This window comes from Eleginops maclovinus, chromosome 15 (assembly GCF_036324505.1).
Source record: "Eleginops maclovinus isolate JMC-PN-2008 ecotype Puerto Natales chromosome 15, JC_Emac_rtc_rv5, whole genome shotgun sequence".
In the NCBI taxonomy this organism is placed as follows: Eukaryota; Metazoa; Chordata; class Actinopteri; order Perciformes; family Eleginopidae; genus Eleginops; species Eleginops maclovinus.
This window is the reverse complement of record NC_086363.1, coordinates 1,826,946-1,845,730: the sequence shown is the minus strand read 5'-3', so window position 1 is coordinate 1,845,730 and position 18,785 is coordinate 1,826,946. Positions and strand designations below refer to the sequence as shown.

General features: G+C 39.8%; 2 protein-coding genes across 5 annotated transcripts in view; one reads left to right on the top strand and one right to left on the bottom strand.

Moving 5' to 3' along the window:
• Positions 1 to 101: 101 nt before the first annotated feature.
• LOC134876762 (cytochrome P450 2K1-like) lies at positions 102 to 3,650 on the top strand. Its single transcript, XM_063901888.1, has 9 exons — positions 102 to 749; positions 897 to 1,059; positions 1,198 to 1,347; positions 1,438 to 1,598; positions 1,729 to 1,908; positions 2,162 to 2,303; positions 2,411 to 2,595; positions 2,727 to 2,868; positions 2,952 to 3,650. The coding sequence occupies exons 1-9, from the start codon at positions 543 to 545 to the stop codon at positions 3,137 to 3,139; spliced, it is 1,518 nt and encodes a 505-aa protein (XP_063757958.1). The 5' UTR covers positions 102 to 542; the 3' UTR covers positions 3,140 to 3,650.
• A 3,566-nt stretch (positions 3,651 to 7,216) lies between these two features.
• flvcr1 (FLVCR choline and heme transporter 1) overlaps positions 7,217 to 18,785 on the bottom strand; it is a 21,473-nt gene continuing 9,904 nt past the window's right edge. Inside the window, exons 9-17 of one of the 4 annotated variants that reach the window (XR_010167485.1) lie at positions 18,710 to 18,777; positions 17,320 to 17,492; positions 12,867 to 13,463; positions 12,170 to 12,420; positions 9,692 to 9,979; positions 8,862 to 9,191; positions 8,675 to 8,776; positions 8,558 to 8,589; positions 7,217 to 8,440 (exon numbers count right to left, since the gene is read on the bottom strand). Coding sequence is in view for 1 of the 4 variants with exons in the window: in XM_063901724.1 (XP_063757794.1) it covers positions 17,394 to 17,492; positions 18,710 to 18,777 (167 nt within the window). In the remaining 3 variants the exon portion in view is untranslated. Of the gene's footprint in view, positions 8,441 to 8,557; positions 8,590 to 8,674; positions 9,192 to 9,691; positions 9,980 to 12,169; positions 12,421 to 12,866; positions 13,464 to 13,548; positions 17,493 to 18,709; positions 18,778 to 18,785 lie in introns of those variants that run through there. The other 3 variants (XR_010167484.1, XR_010167486.1, XM_063901724.1) reach the window with 3 other exon arrangements.

Genomic DNA, 18,785 nt, shown 5'->3' with positions numbered 1-18,785 from the left:
AATGAAGGGGGTGAGTATCTTATTTAAAAACGGCATGATTCGCCACATTTTGACAATGTTTGAGGTGTTCATTTATTATCCCATTTCCCCTTCTTACGAGAGAAGCTTCGAAAGAAAAGAACACACGTACCACTTTAGGTCATCTGCAAGCAGCTTTGACCCGAGTTTCACACCTCCATTATTTGTACAGCACTAGGTCATTATAGGCAGTGCTGCAGCAACATGCATATGCATATTGATCCTAAAGTAGCACCTTTCTTTGAACAAATCAAAGAAGTCACTCATCTCACTCTGAATAGTATGCATCAAAGACATGAAGCCAGGACCTCCTTAACCCCAAATCCAAACCCAACATAGTGTCAATGATTTACTAAACGAGCCCATTTCAGTAGTGGGATCGTCCATCAGATTAATAGTTAAGCACATTACCCACCTTGGCCGTTTCCATACCACAAGCTCCACAAGACATAAGACTCTGACACTTGCCAAAAGCAGAAGCATTTTGTCAGGACTGAAACAAGGACACTTTTTCTTTTGAAATCATGGGGCTATTGGATCTGTTTCTCCACTCTTTTAGTTCTATTTCCCTGTTTGGAGCTCTGGTGGTCCTGCTGCTAGTCTTCATTTTCTCCCCCTCCAGCTTCAGCTCACAGGATAAAGGGAAGGAACCTCCAGGTCCAACACCACTTCCCCTAATTGGGAACCTGCTGCAGCTTGACCTCAAGAACCCCTACAACACATTTATGGAGGTGAGGCAATGACTGAACTAATGTTCATTTCTTTAGGGGTGTTATGTTGACTGTTGTCTCCAGATATCACACTGTTGGCCTTCTCATTCCTTTTTCATAAAAAAAAACATGATTTTAAAATGCATTCGTTTTTTTGTTTCTTTTTAGCTTTCCAAGAAATATGGATCCGTTTTCACAGTGTATTTGGGATCCCAAAAAGTGGTGATCCTGGCTGGATACAAAACAGTGAAGGAGGCACTTGTCAACTGTGCGGATGAGTTTGGTGACAGATATTCAATGCAAATAACAAAGGAAACTAGTGGAGGGCATGGTAAGGAAAGTTTAAAACAGAAATGCTGTTACAAAGAACCTTCATATCAGATACAACAATAACAGCAAATCTGGACGCAATCCACAATTCGAAACATTGAGCAAACATGGTCTGGCCATAATATTAGTTTTATCTTAGGGATTATATGGGCCAGTGGTGAATCATGGAAAGAGATGAGGCGCTTTGTCTTGACTTACCTCAGAGACTTTGGGATGGGCAAGAGAGCTTGTGAGGACAAAATCATTGAGGAATGCAACTACCTGATCGAAGTGTTAAAGAAATGTAAAGGTGAGTGTCTTATTAAAACCAACTGCATAATAAGCAGCACGTTGCAAATGCTTGTGGTTCTAATTTATTTGACTGGTTCCCTTTTGAAAGGAGAAGCTTTCGACACAACTCAACCAATATACCATGCCGTCTCTAATATTATCTGCTCAATTGTTTACGGCAGCAGATTTGAATATGATGATACAGAGTTTACATCACTGGTAGAAGGAGCACTAAGAAGTGTTCGGCTTGTGGGCTCCCCTTCAATACAGGTGCCATTTCATTTGTTCTTTTACATTTTTTTATAAAGATTGGACTTCCAGGGGTGATTTTAATATACATCATACATGAATTGGGGCAGCTGATTTGAAAAAATCATAAAGATTTGTTTTGTTTTCAAAGCTGTTTAACCTGTTCCCATGGATCGGTAAATGGATTGCTGACCGAAAGGAACTTCACACAATAATTGCTGACAGCAAGAAACAGAATCAGAAGCTCTTCGGTCGTTTGAAAGAGACCTTCAATCCACAGATGTGCAGAGGAATTGTGGGCGCCTTTCTGCTCCGAAAGCAAAATCTGGAGGTTGGGAAGCATTTCATTACTAATCCTAATTAAACGACTAGTTCATCAACTCGTTATGGCTTTGTTTGTCTATACGAGTGGTTCTCAAACTGGGGGGCACGCCCCCTCTAGTGGGGCGCGGAGGTACTACGGGGGGGGAATAACTAAATCAGCACTAGTTAGCCCTTTGAGTAAATGACAAAGCTCGCGAACTACTACCTCAACAAAACAAGGTTCAGATTTGTTTGAATAACTGAATGATCTTTACTCGCAGGAATCCGGGATCACCGAGAGCCCCTTCCATGATAAAAACCTGACACAGACAGTTCTTAATCTCTTTACTGCTGGCACTGACACAACAGCAACTACACTGAGATGGGGACTACTATTTATGGCCAAGTATCCCAAAATACAAGGTAAGCAGCTTAAAATCCTTACCATTTTCAAAAACAGTCCAGGAAACAATATGTGCTTACCAACCTTTAAAAATAATCTTAATGGACACAAAAATCTGGTCTTCCAGAACAGGTCCAGGAGGAGCTGAGCGAGGTGATAGGAGGTCGTCAAGTACAGGTTGAGGACAGGCAAAACCTGCACTTCACCGATGCCGTCGTCCACGAGATACAGCGAATGGCTAACATCACCCCCATTGCACTTCCTCACCGAACGACCAAAGACATCACTTTCCAGGGTCACATTATTAAGAAGGTTGGACAAAATACAACACTTCCTCTACAGAACCCATGATGACTTTAAAGAATGAATCATCAAACATTCAAAATGGGGGTGCTAAGATAAGTGGCTCGTCACTAAATGAAAATACTGTAACTTGCCCACAGGAAACCACAGTGTATCCTCTCATGACATCTGTCCTGTACGATGAGAGCGAGTGGGAAAACCCCAGGACCTTTTATCCTTCCCACTTTCTGGACAAGGATGGAAAGTTTGTGAAGCGAGAGGCCTTCTTGCCCTTTTCAGCAGGTCGGTGAATTTAGCCATCAGTTCTTGATGTTCACATATATTCCAGATGAGTTGAAAATATTCCTTTTTGTTTTCCCTCACAGGTCGCAGGGCTTGTCCTGGTGAGAGTCTGGCCAAAATGGAGATCTTCCTCTTCTTTACCATCCTCCTGCAGTACTTTCGTTTTACTCCTCCTCCAGGAGTTTCAGAGGATGAACTGCGTCTCAATCCACTAGTGGGCTTAGCCGTTTGCCCATCACCTCATAAACTGTGTGCTGTTCCTGTTGTTTGAGCTTAAAGTGCTTATATTTTTAATAGCAATGATGTCATTTAAATTAAAAGAGAATTCTTTCTCTTTAGTTTCTAATGTCAAGCTTCACTACTTTAGCACCTTCACCCAGTTTATCATTTTCTTTATTACTAATAAAGCTCACTGATATGCTCATCTTACTGTCCCATTATAACAAATACACTCCAATGTCAACAACAAGGTATAATAGTGAATGCAAAGCTTAACAGTATCCCAAACATACAAGTTAACCTTGACATGTTTCAGGTCCAATAGTAATGATTTGCAAGCCCTATAACAGGATTTACTATACTTACTTTGCTACCATTTGACGAGATTAACTGTCCAGGTCAAAGTCTGTCTTCAATATGTTTTGAACCTATGTCCTTTTAGGAGACCAGGCAGTTTCAATTAAATGTGCTATTATTATAGGGCGCAGGACATCATGCTGAATCTGTGAATGCTGTATCTCACACAGAAGATTGACAATAAAGTTAGCTTTGACTTGACTCTAGAGGCTTGTCTGTCCCAGTTTAACATTACCTTAGGATATTTGGACATGGATATTTTTGTTGTTGTCCATCTTGAAGCCTTGGTTAAAAATCAACCCGGACCTGACAGTGCTCAGCAGGGCCTTATAATCCATCATGTTGATTTGTGTTCACTGGATGTGTGGATAGGTAGCATGCATAGCATAGAAACTTTGAAGGTGTATCGTATTGGAGGGTTATTGCTGGTTGTGAACACTCCAAAAAGTTCCAAAGTGTTAATACTGGTGATAAACATCATGTATGGAGGATAATAATTCTACAATAACCAGCAGAGAAAAGTTGAAGGGATTTAACTACTGGGGTAAGAAAAGTATTAATGACTGAAAACTCAATGTTTCATATGTGCATCCAAAAGGAGTGAAAAGCCATTGATCTGCCTGTAGTGACATATTCGTTCTAAAAATTCAGTGTTCACAGTTCATGTCACTATGACAAATACAAACACAAGCGAATGATTAACCATTATCGAGACGTACAACACGGGGTAGCATGCCTAAAAGGTCAGATCGGACTCTGGCTCCTCCTGAGAGGAAAAAATTACGCAGGGATTTATAATGTTCAAATCTCAAGTTTACAACATTTGCACAAATCTATCACATGCAATAGTATTCTTACCTTTATAAGAACATGCAAATGCACATAAGTAGAACTACAACAACTACTGTAGATCTACATTACTGTTGTTAAATTCTAGCTACTGACCTCTAGTGGCAGCAATACAGGTTTGTATCACCGTAAAATGCACAGTTTTAAATTTACCACAGCTTAATTGGTTTAATGGAACTTAATTAACCTACCAAGTTAGTTTTGATACAACATCAACATGATATCCTCCAGTATTAAGAAGTTCTTTCGAGTTGGAGAATTTTTATCTTTCAATCATTCATCTGTTATGAAATCACATAGTTAATTAATTAATTACAATTCAAGTTGAAAGAAAAAAGAGACTTACCTTGAAACTGAAGCACCAAAATAAGAGTACTGTAAATTCAAGTAAAAATGTTGTGTCCATTGTGTCGGCAGACTGACATCGTGTCGGCAGACTGACATCGTGTCAGACGTTTATTCTCTGCTACAAATTTGTGATGATGCAGTTTCCTCTTTGTGGTAGCTTACTGGGAAAAATGTCTTGTCTACCACACTGCTTCATGAAAGTCTAAGAGATGTACAGTACACTTACCCCCTTAACCTCTCCAACCTTTTGCATCTCATCAATTAAAAACACCAACATTCATGATTTATGAGCAGCTTTTAAGCTGAAAATAACCTACTTTTTCTTTATGCAATCTATGTGGCTCACAGTAACAATACAGAGTAAAGGAAAAGTTGTCATTTCCATTATCTAATTTCAGTGTTGTAATCCTTACCTTTCACAATTACATCCTGAGACATATAAAGGCCTGCTGGCATGCTATCACAGCATAGCATAGCTTCATCTGAATATAAACAGTACTGCATGGCATGTATTAGAGTAGCTTCAACCTAATATAAAAGACCACTGAACAGAATCGATATACACACCACTGCACCTCTAAAGTGCATATACAATAGATTCATTTAAATATGAAAACAGCACAGATACAGTGCATATTACAGTAGCTTTCAAACTCTAATCAACACCCCTCCCCCACCCCCCATTTTACTACGCACTTTGAATAGGGCTTTTGTTGTTTCTGTTCTGATCTTACGTAAAGCGTCTTTGAGCATCAGGAAAAGCAGCATATAAATCGTATGTATTACTATTATTATTATTATTATTATTATGATTATTATTATTATGATTATCATTATTATTACTATTATTATTATTATTATTGCTATTATTATTATTACTATTATTATTATTATTATTATTATTACTATTATTATTATTACTATTGTTATTATTACTATTATTATTATTATGATTATTGTTATGATTATGATTATTATTACTATTATTATTATTATTATTATTATTATTACTATTATTATTATTATTATTACTATTATTATTATTATTACTATTATTATTATTATTATTATTACTATTATTATTATTATTATTATTATTACTATTATTATTATTATTATTACTATTATTATTATTATTACTATTATTATTATTATTATTATTATTACTATTATTATTATTATTACTATTATTGCACAACAAAAGTGCATGTTTACTAGCTTCATCCTGATATATAAAGAGTAGTAAACAGCTACAGTGCATAATGCAGTAGCTTCATTTGGATATAAAACACCATTGCAAATCCAAGTTCATTTAACAATAGCTCTCACTCACACACACACACACACACACACACACACACACACACACACACACACACACACACACACACACACACACACTGAGCCACCTAACCTGCTGCCCTGCTTCTCCTAACGTTCTGCTTTCGTTGCCTCCGGTTCTCCACTTTCTGGGGCTTTTTGTTGTTTGTCTTTTCCTGCCACACATCCGTGTCAGTGTGCATGTGTGGTGATCTACAAGTGCTTTTAAGATGGGGAGAAATTAGGACAATTGTAAAAAAAAAAAAGGCTTTTCATTAGCAGCAACTTCTACTGTAGATTAATTGCATAAATACATATAAAGCAATTCACGATACAGTGCAAACATAAATCAACATGAAATACTTATTACAATACACAGCATAAACATTTAAATTATAAAATAAAAGGGAATCCTGATGCCTATCACACAGCACTGTCACTGTACATCACACCACACATTAGCTGAACTATGAATGAACACATCTGTGAAAGTCACTAAAGTGCATCTAACACTTTACATAAGACACAGCAGAATACACAATAAAAGGGACACACTTACACAATTATAGATTTACAGCTAAATGAACATGAAATTGCAGCGCGAGCGAACGTTGGTGTGTGCTTGTTTAAAGGGCCTAGTGGGGACCTAGCTTACACACATTCCCGCGCCTACATCGCACATTATCGGCAAAACTACATTAAAACATATTCAAAGCAACGAAAAACACTCTCAAACACTCTGGACATATATGGAAATATTAACCACACATTGTAGTCTTGTTTAAACACCAATAATATATAATACAATATATACCTGAAAGATGGCGAGGAATGACGACAACAGTAAAAACGGCTTTTCATTACCAGCAACTTCTATTTAAGGGACGGTAAGCCCGCGAACCCCCAGATATGTGGGTGTAGCCCAAAGCAATGGAACTCAGGATCCTGGATTAAAACATTCTAGTCGATCACAGATAAATGAAATTCTCAAAAAACCCTTTACACATTTAGATTACATTTGCTACCTTAAAGACATTAATCTCTGCATGGTAAATGAAAGGAAACAATGAATTGACTTTCCTATATTTATATATCTGTCACACATGTTCCTCTTGTTTGTCTCCATCTTCCTATTGTAGCTTTTCCTCATGCAAGCAGTCGTGCGCTAGCGCTAACGTTAGCACAGTGCTACTGCGCTAACGTTAGCACAGTGCTACTGCGCTAACGTTAGCACAGTGCTACTGCGCTAACGTTAGCACAGTGCTACTGTGGTGGAAAGTTATAAGAATAAAGTCATTTTGGGGCATGGTGCATTAATTCTTTTTTTTTTGGCCTAGCAACACTATAAATGCTGCTTATTTTCTTATCCCGCCAACACAATCTGACCTCAGGGGATCATGGGAAAAGGTCACATTCAAGTTTTCCTAATAAAAGTGTTTTTAAGAAAAGTTTGATTCAAAGAATTAAGCATGATAGGAAAACTCCTACTTCTGGTAAATCTTTACGGTGATAAAAGGAGACCAAACTATGAGCCTTGGTTGTTCTTTTTCAATATATTTTTATTAAAACACAAAATCTGGCATCAGAGAAGATCTTGGTAACACGTCTCCTTATACACCTTCATGATTTAAACTCATGATTACCTTCATTCTTTACAGTATTTCCCACATATTTCCCACAGCAATTAAAGCACTGAAGGGTCTAAACCAGAGGTGTCCAAACCTTTTTCACCGAGGGCCACATACAGAAAAATATACGGAGAGCTGGGTCGCTTATAGGGGTGAATATTGCCTCAAAAGTTAAGTTATAAGTAAGCGAAACAAATCAAATGTAGGTGAATAATGTGCGATACTTTCAAATGCTTTAAGGAAAGAACAGCCTACATCCCGTCTGTCTTTAGGGCTTCATTTATTCTGTTGGCTGCTCATTCCTTAAAATAGAAGCCTCAGACTGTTGATAATAAGAGTAAATATGAAGGTTACATCTCAAGATGGTTATAGAAATAAGTTATTGGGCTTTTTTTTATCAACTAAGATTTGTGAGAAAAGGTTTTAAATTCTTAAATGACTGAATTTATTTTAAATTGGGCTCACTAATATATTTGAGCATATATATTTGCGAAGTACAAAATAAGACAAGCAGAAGTCATCTGACGTATTTTAAATTCACTGTCTTTTATCTCCATGTTTGGTGTCCAACACATCCTGAGAACCGTCCTGTTGGCTGCTGGCATAAAATCAAAGCTAATAGCTAAGCAGAAGTTTGTGATATTTCTATGTCCGTCAAACTGTCTGTTGTTGTTTACACGCAGTCAGACAGATATTCTAACCTAAGGTGTTAAAAAGGGTAAAAGGTTTGAACTCCAAGTGTGAAATGCCTGATGATTTTTCCGATGATCTGAAGACGTTGATCAGGGCAGCCTAGCAGCAGCAACACAGACTCTTGCGTTTTCATAAAGGATTTTTTCATCATCATTAACCTGTGAAGCACAACACAAGAAAGGGATTCTTCAAAAGGGAACGAAAAAAAGAGAATAATAACAACAGACTAAAATAAAAATGAAGTTGCTTGATATTGTTTTGGTTTTATTACTCACGTTGTTGTCATTACCACAGCGTTTTGTGTTACCTGGGGGAGGGGGGAAAGAAAATTAAGTAGTATGAACATGATACGATGTACCAGTTCAGCCAAATTAAGATCTGAATGTCCTTACATATGTATCCGATGAAAAGAACGGTGACCACAAAAATCACGATCAGTCCTGCAATACGCACAGCCCACATGACTTTGCTTTGAGACCAATCTGTGAAGTCATCTGAACAAAAGTAAAATATTAAAATCAGATATTTGCAAATCCAAGAGGCAAAGCGTAGTATCTAATGGGCTACATTTTCTCTTACCTGGATTGGATGTTCCCATCTGATTCTCTGATTGACCTAGGAAATCAGGTGTGTAGTCAGCTTTTACCTTTGTAACGCCGTGCTGATCAAACCGGCAGGTGTAACGCCTGTTGTAGCCACTCTGCCGCTTCACAGTCAGAGAGGAGACACATTTCTGCTGTACCTGGAAATTGTACCCGACACCTTCATCAAGCAGCACGGCTCCCGTCTCATCCACCCAGGCGAGGGTGCCTATTTGACAAAAACCGAGTGCACTGTGTCTAAACAGAGAGCACTTTAACTTGACCACACCGTCCTTCTTTGGATCAGCATCTGGTGGAGATGGAGAGACTGGGAGAAGACAAGCGATAGCTGTTGACTCAGGGTAGAAAATGATTTGCAATAACAGTCATAGCACACAATGAAGATGTGAAATGGGACACTAATAATACAACTAACACTTGTAGAATTTGAAAGTTCATGTTTAACACTGAAACCTTTACATCTAACACTAACCAAATATCAAGTTCAAAACCCAACTAGTCCAATCCTGTTCAAGACCAAGTCCAAAGGCAGTCAAGACCAATTCAAAAGCAAGTTCAAACCAGATCCAGTTCTGTTCAAAACCAGAATGGGTATTTCCAATGCTGCTTTCACGCCAAATATGGTCAGCATAGTCTGGATAAAAAGTTCATTTTTGTCCAAACAGTTCCTAAAAGTCAATTTCAAAAGAATGTTTAAGAAGCAAATGTACGTTAAAAGTAGACAATTATGAGTCTGGGAAGGAATGAATTTAAGAGCAGTCAGAATCAGAACCATAAGTGAATATGGTTGTAAAGAAAATGACTCACTTGTCAGAAGATTCAGATATACTTTATCGTCCCCCCCACAGTTGTAAAGTCCAACATCCTCAGCAGCCACGTTCTTAACGAACAAAGAGCAGTCAGCGTCCAAACTCAGCCTGGAGGCCCGGGGCGAGCTCCTATTGGCAAAGTCTATCCGAACCTCGGGAAGAGTTGGATCTGTGTTGTAAACCCAAGCAGCGTTCCAGCATGTCTTATCAGAATTATCTCGACCGGCACAGGGCAGAGTGGCATCTTCTCCAAGTCTTTTGTAGACGATTGTTCCGTGGATGCATGCTGAAAATAAAAAGGACACCGTTGTACAATTATCTGAATACAGTCAATATTTGATCATAAAGATTACAAGAAACACCACAGTGTATTACATTATAAACACATACAATAAACAAGATAGAGATCCTGCTTTTCACCACCGTTTTTACCAAGCTAGGCTAAACTTCTCAGGGCCCTATCCACGTCTAACATTTTAATTGACAAATTTGGGCCAATGTTTAAGCTTTTTTACCTGCAAAGAAGAAGTGAATTACTTATAATTGTCAGTAACACTATAGTTCCTTTCTCTCATACTGAAATAATATACTGCTATGCTCTGGTTATCTTCTCTTAAACTTGGCATGTGGAATGAATCATAACATGTTGTAATTCCCCCTAAAGGCCACTAGATGACACTGTCTCATTGCCCATTGTAACAGACTGGTAGACTGGGTACAGCATCACAGTGTCGAGGCCCACCAGGTCCACCAAATGTGGTTTGGAATGATATAGATGAACAGTAACAAGAAATGAATAAAGGCATTAGTCAAGTCAAATGTGAGACAAAACCCAGCTTCATACCAAGGCTGGCCTTTTCTCATTTAGACATGTAACCTTGTCTGGTCTTATTCTGAATTCCTCTTACTGTCACTTTAAAGATAACATCTCAAAATGTCAGAGGAAATGAGCATTTTGTTCAGCTGCACTGTCATGTGAGGAGCCATCGTTGTCGAGGCGCAGAGAGGAAGTGACCCCCACTGCTCGAGATGCTTATGTACAAGCAGGATATAGATACAGGAACAACCAAAAAACAGAGAAAGACTTCATAAAATGTTAAAAGTGCTTCTAAATAAACTTAAATATTGTAAACATGTGGTTTTTTACCAAGCATCAATACAGGTTTTAATGGAAAATCCAAAAAGAGGATCTTAACACCATTCAGAAGCTGAACGCCCACGATGACATCCGTAATGGTTTTTAATGTTCCCCAAATAGAAAAGCTACGTTTCCTTGTGTTGGAAAGACAGTTTGAGGAGTAAAGTAGAAGTACTCAGATCTTGTACTTGAGTAAAGTAGAAGTACTCAGGTCTTGTACTTGAGTAAAGTAGAAGTACTCAGGTCTTGTACTTGAGTAAAGTAGAAGTACTCAGATCTTGTACTTTAGTAAAAGTAGAAGTACTCAGATCTTGTACTTGAGTAAAGTAGAAGTACTCAGGTCTTGTACTTGAGTAAAGTAGAAGTACTCAGGTCTTGTACTTTAGTAAAAGTAGAAGTACTCAGATCTTGTACTTTAGTAAAAGTAGAAGTACTCAGATCTTGTACTTTAGTAAAAGTAGAAGTACTCAGGTCTTGTACTTGAGTAAAGTAGAAGTACTCAGATCTTGTACTTGAGTAAAGTAGAAGTACTCAGGTCTTGTACTTGAGTAAAGTAGAAGTACTCAGGTCTTGTACTTGAGTAAAGTAGAAGTACTCAGGTCTTGTACTTTAGTAAAAGTAGAAGTACTCAGATCTTGTACTTTAGTAAAAGTAGAAGTACTCAGGTCTTGTACTTGAGTAAAGTAGAAGTACTCAGATCTTGTACTTGAGTAAAGTAGAAGTACCAGAGTGTAGGAATACTCTGTCACAGTGAAAGTATTCTAAATGTTCCTCCAGTGAAAGTAGAAAGTACTCTCCTCTAAATGTACTTAAAGTAGTGACAGTAAAAGTAGTCATTGTCTGATTGGTCCATTTCAGAATAATATCTCTGATATGTTTTATAATGATTGATCATTAAAGTGTTCTCAGAGCTGGTAAAGGTGCAGCTAGTTTGAATGGCTTTGTATACTGCAGGGTAGCTGCTGGATTTACTGCAGGTGAACTACAGTCTGATTTAAGGGAGATTATATTTACCATCATTAATCCAGATCTGCCTAGCAACTAAAGGGATTAAATACATGTAGTTGAGTGAAAGTACACCATTTACCTCTGAATTGTGGTAGAAGCACAAAGTAACATGAAATGTAAAAAGTACCTCAAAATTGTATTAAGTACATTACTTGAGTAAATATAATTAGTTACTTTACACCTCTGCATTCTTTTCGACAAAATTCCCCCAATCAAAAGGTTGTACAAAAATAATCCAGATAAACTTTTGTTTGCTGGTTTAATGTACAATAATATAATAATAAATAAAAGAGTTACACTTGAATAGCAAAAGACAATCAGAGCAATTACCATCAAAATGAAGCACAAAAATGAGCAGTATTTCCAATCGAGCCATCCTCTGCGTGCTCTCTGGAATCAGGCGGCGATGTTTGAGGGCTTTGTGTGTGCGGTACAGAGCATCTGATGGTGGTGGTGAAACTTCCTCTTTTTGTGGTTGGCTTTCTGAGTTAATTATAAGACTGATTGCGAAACAGCATCAATGGGCAGTCCCAACCTCTCACAGTACAAGTTTTATCTTGGGAATTAAGGTCATCGAATTTCTGAAGGAAGAGTGGGTGGGATATTTATTAACCTCAGCAACCAAGGAACCAACACAGTTGTTTAAGATGAAACCCTTAATGGTCCCAATGAGGGGAAACATACATTCGACCCATCCTAGTGTTCGGAGCAATGGGCTGCCATTATGTATGGCACCCGGGGAACAGTGTAGGGAACGGTGCCTTGCTCAGGGACACCCGGTAACTTCAACAATTCCACCTCATTTTTTAACAATTGCAGGTTATTTTGGGTAGGAAGATAATGTTTGAAGGACATTTGCTCTAGGTGCACTAAACCGTGTATTTATTAACAAACATGGTTAATGGAGCATAGAGTCATTCTATTGTCTTCTAAATTGGAGAAACAAGGCTTAAATAGCAATAGCAATTAATGGTTCTAAGCAGGAAACCGATGGACTGTCCACTTCAGGTACGGAATGAAGCCTTACCCCAAGTGAAGGAGTTCAAGTATCTTGGGGTCTTCTTCTCGAGTGAGGGAACAATGGAGCGTGAGATGGGCCGGAGGATCGGAGAATCGGAGCGGTACTGCAGTCGCTTTCCGCACCGTTGTGACGAAAAGAGAGCTGAGCCAGAAGGCAAAGCTCTCTGTCTACCGGGCCATCTTCGTTCCTACCCTCACCTATGGTCATGAAGGATGGGTCAGGACCGAAAGAACGAGATCGCAGATACAAGCGGCCGAGATGGGATTTCTCCGCAGGGTGGCTGGCATCTCCCTAGGGATAAGGTGAGAAGTTCAGTCATCCGGGAGGGACTCGGAGTAGAACCGCTGCTCCTTCGCGTTGAAAGGAGCCAGTTGAGGTGGTTCGGGTACCTAGTGAGGATGCCGCCTGGGCGCCTCCCTAGGGAGGTGTTCCAGGCACGTCCAGCTGGGAAGAGAGACCGAGGGGTAGACCTAGGACCAGGTGGAGGGATTATATCTCTTCGCTGGCCTGGGAGCGCCTTGGAATCCCCCAGTCAGAGCTGGTTGATGTGGCCAGGGAAAGGAAAGTTTGGGGCTCTCTGCTGGAGCTGTTACCTCCGCGACCCTGATGGAAAAGCGGGAGAAGATGGATGGATGGAGGCTTAAATAGTAAGCAAACATCAGGTGAATGACAAAACACCACGAAGACATTTAAAGACAAAGTACAATGCTTTTATTGTTGTGATCAGCTTATTTTGATTGGAAATGTATAGATTAATGTCATCTGTATACAACTTGATTCCAGTTCAATGTGGTAGTGAATGAGGTGACATCCCACAGCAGATTCACAGATAAATGAAACAATTTAAACATGTTTTTTGCACCAATCTGCACCACTGGAAATGTCTCCAATGCAGTTTGGGGTCAATGTGCAAACAAGATTTAAAGATGAGGCTGGAAAGGTTCATTTTATCATTGTCAACCTATCAGAAGTGAAGATACATTCAAATCCAATCAAACACGGATCCAATGCTAAAAATACTTCTCAACAAACGTACATTACATGGAACATTAAAGCATGGACATGTCTCCATGGTTTAATGTTCAGAAAGCTCTTTATTTCTCTCATACTGCCTGTGCTGCAGCAACACTTTTCACCCTCTGTCTGAAACCAGAGCCCAGTCTGCTCTGATTGGTTAGCTGGCCGGCTCTGTTGCGATTGGTCAATCGCTAAGTGATGTCCCGCCCCCTTAGTCCATCATTGTTACAGAAGTAAACAACAGAGTCCAATGGAGGCGTTTCTCTGGTTTGATACCTGAATTGCCGCAGCATCATTCCCAGTATCACAGTTACACAGTTTTGGTAATAATGAAGAAGTGTTGAAAACATCACGTAAACAACATATCAGTTGGTGGACCGAACCTGACTGAAGACACATTACAACAAGTAAAAAACGAATTCAAAAAACTAGTAGTAGACAAATATTTGTAATGACAGCATGTCAAGACTAAAGTGCTCTAACAGTATCATTTGTAAAAACTAGACAAAGTAATATATTTTACATTAGAAAGAATTGACAAAATAAACGTTTGAAACCAGAGAGGAAATAAACAGGTGCAGTTACCATGTTAAAGACACCAGGGAAAGTAGAGGGTGTGTTCAGATGGAATAAGTTAGATGTCTCTGAAGGTTTTCTATTCTGGGAGCTGGAAAAATGTTATGATCGTTTCCTGAAACACGTCATCACCATGAATAGTTTCTTTGATGAGTAATATTTAGTATTCTGGACCGCAAGTAGTGTCATGATCCTGTGTCATCGGGTCATGCGTGTTGTGGTAGTCGCTATGTTATTTCTCTCCTCCTGTGTGTGTGTGTGTGTGTGTGTGTGTGTGTGTGTGTGTGTGTGAGTGAGCAGGTGGCAGTAGCCGCCTCCTAACTCCTGATTGGTCCACCTCTCTTCCAGCTGCTCCTAACAGAGGCAGCGTAGTCTGTGTGTGTTTTCAGACCTAGATCTGTAGGCCTGTGTGGCGAAGTGTGTTAATGTCGTAAGTAGAAACCTTTTGTACCTTGGTAAATATTCAGTGTTGGTGAACATGCTTTTGAGTTTAAAGCAGGAGTGAGGAACCCTTTTCTGTTTGAGTCCTGTTGTAGCCAGGAGTTAGTTTATGGTCCTTTTGTTCGGACGTTTTTGTGACGTTGTCTCACCTCATTAGCATTCATTTAAACTACTAAAGTTTTCTTTGTCCCTGATCTCTTGGGATTGGGAAGAGTGTGCATTTGTCATGCTATGCCTAGGTTACCACTAGCATAACGCTGCTGAACCAGGATGATCTTGCAGATGGCAACACGTGAAGCTGTTTGATGCTGTTTTGAAGACTTCAGCAAAGGATAGCGGACGTTCAGCCTGTTGGGTTGAAGTGGTTTCTTTTGAAAGTTTTTAGAGAGTTAAACATACATGTTGTTTTTAATGTGTGTCTGTAGCTGTGCTGCTGACTATCTTGGCCAGGACTCAAGGGATTTGTAACCTCAATGACACATTCCTGGTTAAATAAAATCAGTTGAAACTCCCCTTTAACAGAAAATGACCCACGTTTCTTTGCTCTAAACCTTGGAGTCTAAAGCTACACTGACTTCCTTGCTCCCTGGAGGTCTACTGCTGGTTTACCATTCATATTTCTGATAGTAATCCGTCTGTCAGAAGGCTGTCCATGCACAACACATGCAGTGGAAACAGGATGTAAGATTTTTGACACCAAAGTTGAAGCAAGACGACTAAATACACATTTTACATCGATTTAGAAACGTGTTGGCAACCTTTATTCTCACCAAGTAAAAAAAAGATTCTATTTTATGCAAAACGAAGAGACTTCTGAAAAATAAATGAGTATCTTGTTGTGCTTCTCCTTCCCTCTCTGCCCGCTCTGTTATATTACACTGTAACACACCACCAGATGGCGCTGTCCTCCGATCTGTGAGCTGCGTGTGTGTACAGAGACATTCAAATCGGAATCGTTGAGTATAAAACCTAAAGTTGTGCGTGTGTCTCTTATTGTGCACTGAACATGTTCACTGTTTGGTCCCTTATGGTTTGTGTATGAAAACAGTCTCATCATAGTGTTTCACTTCTTGGTGTCAGATATGTCGGGGCCCCATCACAGCCTCTTACGGCTCGTCCACGCGGGTCCGTTGCGTTGACGCTTGACACACCTTCCCAGTTCAACTTTTCAAGTGTCGACCAAAGCGCCAGCCAATCAAATCCCGCGTATGCAATATGCCAGTACAAGCGCTAGCCAATCAAACCACGTGTATGAGTGTCCGGGGCGGGAGATTAATGTGATTGGTGGTTGGTCGCCAAGCACCAGACACGGCAAGCGTCAACGCAACGGAACCGTGTGAACGCTGCGTTATAGGAGGAGGCGGGAAAAGCTCAGGGATGCAGTCGTGAAATCTACGAGACAAATTCAATTATTATAAAAATGTTACTCGTTGAATTGTACCATTAGTCGGTCACAAGGAAAGAATTTAGCTTTTCAATTAGATTCATGTCCTCTATCGCCACAGGGGGTAACACGGTGCTGGTCGAGCCTATGGTTCACTGTGTGTGGTAATGACCCCGGAGATAATGATATTTATTAGCCTTTCCTTCTGCTGCAGCTTCACATTGAAGTATTTCACTGACCAACATTACATTACTTATTATGCAGTCACAGGAAATGCCTTTTTTGTGTTTTATTCCAAATGTGTCCTCAAATATCGGCATTTGAAGAGCTTTCCATATATCTAAGGGGGTAATGGGAGTCAGGAGCAGCCACAGTGACTGGCTTGTGTCACAAAATAGTTTGTTTTGTTATTAATAGCAGCTGCTGATATTCTGGGATGTGCAGTATTTAACCACATTTGCATTTCGCCTAAACGATCAGGACTGAAAACTGAAAAATTACCATTTTCACTTGTATGGGAAAGCTGCAAATAAGGGAGGATTTGGGTCATTCTTCCCAACCTCCGCGGACTAAAATGTCAATTTCTGACAAAGTCTGCATATTATTCTGCAGACTGAAAGAAAACAGGCACAATTTTCTGCAGCTGCTTCTAGTCTTGAATATGCATGCAGCTCTGCAGGGAGAAAACGCGCTTTATGTTGACTGCATCTATCCCAAGCAGCTTTAGAACTGTCGCACGTAAAGAAAAGTCCAAATATTAACAACATATACAGTCAGAGGATGATTCAAGTAAACTCAGGAGATGTAGGCTCTGTGCGGGGGGGCCGAGTGCAACACCAAACACATGGGCTCCATGGGCTTCACTGCCTCCCAACAAAAAGCCTGGAGTGTTTTCTGTGAGTGAGTTCTCCTTTAAAAGGCAGATTCACAGACAGCAGCATCATGCCTCACACAGTCAGATCCTCTGTGAGCAGCCTTCAGTGTCTGGTCGGTCACCACGTCCAGAGTTTCTAATCATCAATGAGCGTCAGTAAGGTTCACCTTCACATGTTTGTGGCACCAGCAGGTGTGCCGGAGCAGCAGGGACTCCTTCCTCCCGCGGTCCAGTGACTTCATCACAGCGAGGTTTCACGGGAAAGGCTGACCGAGGTTTGCAGTTTCAATCCGTTGGTTTTCTCTCCTGGAGGGCGGTCCTCGGGACAGTCTGTAAGAAGCTAAAGAGACGGAGACATTTAGATGGGGACCGGTTACACAAAACCTCATGGATTTGATGCAGATTAGAAGAAAGATGACCATCAGTGCATTCATCTTAGTGTCTGTACTCTTAAACACCACCAGGTGGCGCCAGATGGAGGCTTGATTAAAGTCCTTCACGCGGGTTTCAGTGGCAGTAAGGGACTTCTCGAAGAATAAAATCACACCAACAATCCTTAAACTGTATAACTTTGGCAATTCTTCAGTACTATCTTTATTAACACACACACTGCTGTAGTATTTATTGTAATGAAACATGTGTTGTAGTACAATGTGCACATTTGTCCTTAACTCCTTAAGTTTATCTAAATATTTTCATTCCATAAAATGTAATCTTCTTATTGCACATTTTAACTTCCCATGTTTGTATATATTTTTCTATTCTGTGCTTTATAAAGAGAGCGACACAAACCTCGTTTCCCCTGGGATAGATAAGCTATTGTTATTCAAAATGAATCTCACACTTTATCCTGTGATATGTCCGGGATGCCTCTCCTAAGTAAAGCACTGAGGGTGTTTATTTTATGCCCTTTCTCCTCTGAAGGGGGGGGGGGCAACTTCAGGCACCATCAGGGATGATCATCTGGTGGGGACGGGAGGTTCAAGGGGAAGAGGATTTTAAAGCTTTGTTTGTGTGGAGGACGGATACACAAAGGAGACTTTATATCAGAGTGACAGGGAGAGCTCAGGGAGAGAGGAGGAATGTCTGGACAGAAGGTCAGTCCACAGGGGAGGAGGACCTCTGGACAAAGACACTCCAAACTCTGCCCTCGGTAACGGCCCCAGGAAGGAGAGTCCCTTAAAACATCTGGCTTTCAGCATCAAAGTCTGTATTAATACCCACCACCATGTTTAATATTTTGAACGTCTTTTTTTATATTTGCAATGAAAAGTGCACATTTTTACTGTCACTAAACCCACATTTCCTGCATGATAAATGAAGTCTCTGACTAATGCTAGAGGAAAGTATGGGGAAATAATTAAGGATTTTAAATGAATTTCATATATTTTGTAGAAGCAAATACATCAAGTTGAAAGTCAACATCTTGTCTTAAGCTTTTCCAGCAGCGACATTTCACTTTGAAATGATTTTGCATGTGATTTTAGTGTGTTTTGTTGTGTTTTGTTGTGTTTTTCTTTGTGTTTTTATGAGTTCTTGTGTGTTTTATGTACTTACTGCCTGCAGGCGTTCTTTTTCTGCTCCCATGTTGACATTGTGTCTTTTCAGTTCTGACTTAATTAGGGCTGAAACA